Source organism: Piliocolobus tephrosceles, chromosome 6 (genome assembly GCF_002776525.5).
Source record: "Piliocolobus tephrosceles isolate RC106 chromosome 6, ASM277652v3, whole genome shotgun sequence".
Lineage (NCBI taxonomy): Eukaryota > Metazoa > Chordata > Mammalia > Primates > Cercopithecidae > Piliocolobus > Piliocolobus tephrosceles.
In genome coordinates this window covers 12430108-12436130 of record NC_045439.1, presented here as the reverse complement: position 1 = coordinate 12436130, position 6023 = coordinate 12430108, and the positions used below count along the sequence as shown (strand labels likewise).

Sequence of the window (6023 nt, the reverse complement as noted above, 5' to 3'; positions counted from 1 at the left end):
ACACACACAGATACACACACAGACACACACACAGACTCATACATACACACAGACACACACACACGGACACACACACACAGAGCCAGACACAGAGAAACACAGACACACACACACATAGACACACAGACACATACACACACAGACACACACACAGACACACACACACAGAGACACACACACACACAGAGCCAGACACAGAGACACACAGACACATAGACACAGCCAGACACATAGACACACAGACACAACCAGACATATAGACAGACAAACACACACACAGCCAGACACATACACACAAATGCACAGAGACAGACACAGCCAGACACACACAGACATACAGAAACGCAGACACAGTCAGACACACACGCAGACACACACAAACACATGTACAGACACACAGACACAGACAGAGATATACATACAGACACACACACAGACATACCCGCACCACTTACTTCTCCTCGGTGACAGTTTACTTTCGAAGGCCCTCTCTTAGAGGGGTCAAAGGTTACTTTACAGATGGGAAAACTGAGGCCACAGATATTTCAGGACCGAGCTCTGCCAAGAACCGGAGCTAGGATCCACCAGCCCAGTCCCAGGGCTTCATGTTGTGCTGAGCACTTAGTCCTTGTATAATGTTTGCGGTTAATAATAAAACAATGGCATTTAAGTGAGTGGTTATTATACACTGTCTTCAGCAACCCTGGTGTCTCTCCGATCATTCCAGGCAGTGCTTAGCACAGAGTCTGACCTGGAGTAGGTGTTGTTGAATATTGGTAAATTTTACCCACACTCATTTTACAAATGAGAAAAATGAGGCTCAGAAAGAACAAGTCATGGCCAAAGTCCATGGCCATGATTTCCAGGGATTCCAGAATTCAGCTCTTGCACTGCCCCTTGCTGGCCTTGGGAATGTGGTCTGGTCACCGCTGGACCCCGGTTCCTCACCATAAATGGAGGCAACAGTCTGTGTTCTTCTGGCCTCAGGGACTGTGGGAGGACACTTGGGATGATGGCTTGGGCACAGGGCTGCACTGGGCACACCTTCTCTGCACAGGATGAGGTCATGGAGTGACTGTGAGACCTGCTCAGGTCCAGACTGATTGGGCCTCGGGGGTTCTGAGTTTGAAGACAAGGCTTCCGAGGCAAGGGGATTAGGGAGGGAGCTGGGGGGGTGGTCACAGTCTACAGAGCCCCTTTGAGGTCTTTGTCTCTAAGCTGCTGCAGCAGACCAGGATCCTGGAGGTCTGAAGTCCAGGACCCCACTCCATGCCCCTTCCCAGTCCTCAGATTCTAACGAGGTGTGGACCCTGATGCCTCCGGCCAGGAAACCCTTCTGAAAGGAGTTAGTCCAACCTCCCTCTTTGCAGGGGAGGATGCTCAGGCTCTGAGGTGGGGAGGAACTCAACCAAGCCCCGCAGGAGAGGAATACAGACCATGATGAGAAGGGCACTCCCAGTGTCCCAGCTCTGTCCACAACACTTTGCTGGCCAGAGTGAGCTGGGACAGGGGCAGGGGCAGGGGATGCTGGGAGAGAGCCTGAGCTGCCTCTTCCTTCTCTTTCCTGCAGGATCAGCTGCTCAGCTACATGCAAATGACCATCACCAACATGGCCCGGCAGTGCTGCCCCTCTGCCTACAGCATGCCCAAAAGCATGGATCTCTTCTCCAAGCTCAATCTGATTAAGGTAAAGATAGACAGATGGCTGTGGGGCTCCTGACTGTCCCAGGCAAGGCTCCAACTTGAGCTAGTCCTGCTCCTTAACTCAGGCTGCATTTGTGTTTACCCCCCCATCAGCTCTTCTTTCCATAGCTACATGGATGCCTGGTGCAGTAAGGTCATAAGGTCTCTGTTAGTCTCCCAACAAACTTGAGCACCCACTGGGTGAAGGGTCACTGTAGAGGGTGCATAGAGGAACTTCCCACCTGGTCTTTATATGTAGCTCCACTCTGACACATCACACACACACACACACATAGTATACACCCATCAATATCCACATGTGCTTTCTGCACACCAACACACATGAGACACACACAGACACACCTGCAAACAAGCACACAAACATCAACTTGCACGCACAAAGATGCAAACAGGTATGATCACACTCTTACACATATGAGTATGCTGGCAGCGGGCATTTCGGTGACTGAGGAAGCTTCTTAGGGGGTCCTCATCTTAAACTTCACACTGTAAGTCCATTGGGCTTCTCTCCTCATCGCCCCCATCAGTCAGGATACTGTTACTGCAGTAACAGAAAACGTGATCTGATTGGCTTTGATTGACAACAGAGCCTGTCTTTTTAAAATAATAACTTTATTGAGATATAATTCGCATACCATAAAATGTATCCCTTACAATTATGCACTTTGGTGTTTTCAGTATAGTCAAAATTGCATAGCCATTACCCCTGTCTAATTCCATAACATTTCATCACTCCCAAAAAGATACACTGCATCTGGCTGCTTTCATTTAGCATAATGTTTTCAAGGTTCATCCATGCCCTAGCACGAATCAATGCTTTATTTTTATGGCTGAATATTCCATGGTATGGGCCTATTTGGATGGATAGAACTTTTGTTTATCCATTCATCAGTTGATGGACATCTGGGTTGTTTACATTCCTTAGGTATTATGAATATTGCTGCTATGAACATTTGTGTACAAATTTTTATGCAGAAATATGTTTTCACTTCTCTTTGGCACATACCTAGGAGTGCAATTTCTGGGTCATCTGTTAACTCTATGTTTAACATTTGAATAACTGCCAAACTTCTTTCCGAAATGGCTGCACCATTTACCATCCCCATGATCAATGTACGATGGTTCCAATTTATCCACATCCTGGCTAACATTTGCTATTGTCAACCTTTTCTAATTTAACCCTCCTAATGGGTGTGAAGTGGCATCTCATTGTGGTTTTGATTTGCACTTATCTGATGACTAATGATGTTGAGTATCTTTTCATGCACTTATTGGCCATGTGTATGGCCAATAAATAGATACTTCTCCTTTGGAGAAATACCTATTTAAATTATTTGCCCATTAAAAAATTTGATTTTTTTTTTTGAGATGGGGTCTCACTGTGTTGCCCAGGCTGAAGTGCAGTGGCGCATCTTGGCTCACTGCAACCTCTGCCTCCCGGGTTCAAGCGATTCTCCTGCCTCAGCCTCCCGAGTAGCTAGGACTAAGGTATGCACCACCACACCCGGCTAAGTTTTGTATTTTTATTAGAGATGGGGTTTCACCATGTTGGCCAAACTGGTTGCGAACTCCTGACCTCAAGTGATCCACCTGCCTCGGCCTCCCAAAGTGCTGAGATTACAGGCATGAGCCACTGTGCCCGGCCTATTTGTCTTTTTTTAGTTGAGTTGTAAGAATTCTTTTTGCGTTCTGGATACAGGTCCCTTATCAAATAAATGATTGCAAATATTTCCTATCTTGCATGTTATCTTTTTACTATCTTGATGGTGTCCTTTGAAGCACAGAAGTTTTGAATTTTGATGGAATCCAATTTGTTTGTTTTTTTGTTTGTTTGTTTGAGACAGGGTCTCAGTCTGTCACCCAGGCTGGAGTGCAGTGGTGCCATCTTGGCTCACTGCAGCCTCCGCCTCCTGAGTTCAAGTGATTCTCCTGACTCAGCCTCCCCAGTAGCTGGGACTACAGGCATGCACCGCCACCCCACCTGGCTAATTTTTGTATTTTTTGGTAGAGAATACACCTGGCCATGTTGGCCAGGCTGGTCTTGAACTCCTGACCTCAAGCGATCCACCCGCCTCGGCCTCCCAAAGTGCTAGGATTAGAGGTGTGAGCCACCGCATCCAGCCAAGAGTCCAATATTTTACTTTGGGTATGTGTATGTACTTGTCCTTTAGGTGTCATATCTAAAAAGCCATTGCCTAATCCAGGGTTATGAAGATTTACACTTGTTTCTTGTGAGAAATTTATAGTTTTTGCTCTACTGTTTAGATCTGTGATTCATTTTCAGTTAATTTTTTAATATAATGTAAGGTAGGGGTCCAATTTCATTATTCTGCATGAGGATAGTCAGTTGTCCTGACACCATTTGTTTAAAAAGTTCCATTTTTCCCCTTTGAATTTTCTCAGTACCCTTGTCAAAAATCAGTTGACTGTAATATGAAAGTTTATTTCTGGATTCTCGATTCTATTCCATTCATCTCTATGACTGTTTTTATGCCAGCACCATACTGTCTTGATTACTGTGGCTTTGTAGTAAATTTTAAAATTGAGAAGAGTGAGTCTTCCCACTTTGTTCTTTTCTGAGGTCATTTGGCTCCTCTACCAGGGCACATCTTGTGTCATGAGTGGAAGTTTGGTGCCTGGGTGGGTTTCAGGCATGGTGTGATCCTAGGCTCAGTGGCATCATCAAAGACCCATCCTTTCCATACTCTCCTGTCTGCCACCTTTGGCACTGACTTCATCCTAAGTCAGAACGTGCTTACCTCATTTGAGGCAGGCTCAGTGCAGATGTCCAAACACAGGATACTTAGCTCCCCAGGAGCACTGAGGGGCAGGTCTCTTCCCTAGTGTCCAGTGCAACAGTCAGCAGTGAGCAAACCTGTGGCTCAGTTAAGAAGGTCTCCAGGAACCTCACAAGCAGTATTGAGGCCGCTGTATGGCACAACTCAGTGGGCACTATTCAGTCCAAGTCTGTGTAATTGGCATCCCTAGTTATATACAGCTTGTAACTTATTCATATTGCAAAGAAATGAGATTTCTGAGTAAGGACACATTTGTCTAAATAGTCACAGTGTATCAATTTCATCTTCTTCCCAAGAAAAAGGAAGAAATTATGTGGTGATATCACTGGGTCCCAGGCAACAATCAGTTTGGGCCTCTGGATTGACATCTGTCAGTCACTCAGCCAACATGAATTGAGCCACCTGAATATGCTCAGCATTCTGCTAGGCAACAGGAGATGGAGGCTCATCTGGTCCTTAAGAAATGAATGCCCTTCAGAGAGGGAGGCTGGGGGCAGTCAGGGTGGGCTTCTTGGAGGAGCAGTGAGAAAAGGCAGGCAACCACATTCAGGAAATTACACCAGGATCTGGACTCCTAGTCATCCAGCTCTGTCACTCCTGGCTGTGCCACATCAGACAAGTCACTTAACTTCTCTGAGCCTCTGTTTGCTCATTTGCCCAGTGGCATTGATACCACGTCTTTTGCAGGGCCCTTGTGAGAGTTAAAGAAGTAGGTCAGCCTTTGACGATGCTTTGGTCCCTAGGAAGTAGCGTCCAGAGGCCAAAACACTGTCAGGTGAGAGATTTATTTTCCCTCCCAGGAGTTCATGTTGGACAAAATGGAGACCGTAAGACTGATCGCACTGCTCAAGGAACGCAGAGTGTGCTGGTCTTGGAACAGCCTCAGGGACCAGGGGCTCAGAAGACACCCCAAACCCTTCAGGAAATGTCCAAGGAGCTGGGTTTCCACACCCAGGACCCCCTTTCCCAGCCCCCATGCTTCAGAGTGCTCCAGCCTGTACTGACCGGCCTACGCCTTGCAGGCCCCGTAGCATCACGACCTCTCCTTACCTGCCTGCCTCCTTTTCTCAGCACCAACACCTCCAAGCCAGTGGGAGAGAGTCTGGGGGCACTGAGGGGGTGGGCAGGGTCCTGGGCTCAGCTGGGGTTGGGGGTGCTGGTCCCCATCCTGGGAGATTGGCAGGGATCCAGGTACGGCCTGCGTGGGATCGGGGAGAGAGAGGCAGGTTCCTGAGTTGGGGGCAGCAGCCAGGCTGGAAGACCCTGGGCTGAAGACTCCCCACCTGGGATCTGGGGTTGCGTCTTCCACTTTCATGGTGGGTTCCTGAGACTGAGGAGCTTTGGACAAACGCCTGGCTATTGGGAATGTCCCAGTCACAGGACACTGTAAACAGCCACCAGGGCCGTGGGATGCACGGGAGTTCACCTTGCCCACAACAGTCTGCAGAGCTAATGGGGGCGCTGAATGTATAGGGGCATCTCATCACTGGCTGCCAGAAGTTGAGTACCAGGTTGGTACCT

General features: G+C 47.8%; 1 protein-coding gene across 1 annotated transcript in view; it reads left to right on the top strand.

Moving 5' to 3' along the window:
* The window catches only part of CCDC197 (coiled-coil domain containing 197), an 11822-nt gene extending 6265 nt beyond the window's left edge, over positions 1–5557 (top strand). Inside the window, exons 6-7 of the mRNA XM_023205328.1 lie at positions 1571–1687; positions 5303–5557. Of these exons, the coding sequence (XP_023061096.1) occupies positions 1571–1687; positions 5303–5506 (321 nt within the window). The 3' untranslated portion in view covers positions 5507–5557. The remainder of the gene's footprint in view (positions 1–1570; positions 1688–5302) is intronic.
* Positions 5558–6023: the final 466 nt, after the last annotated feature.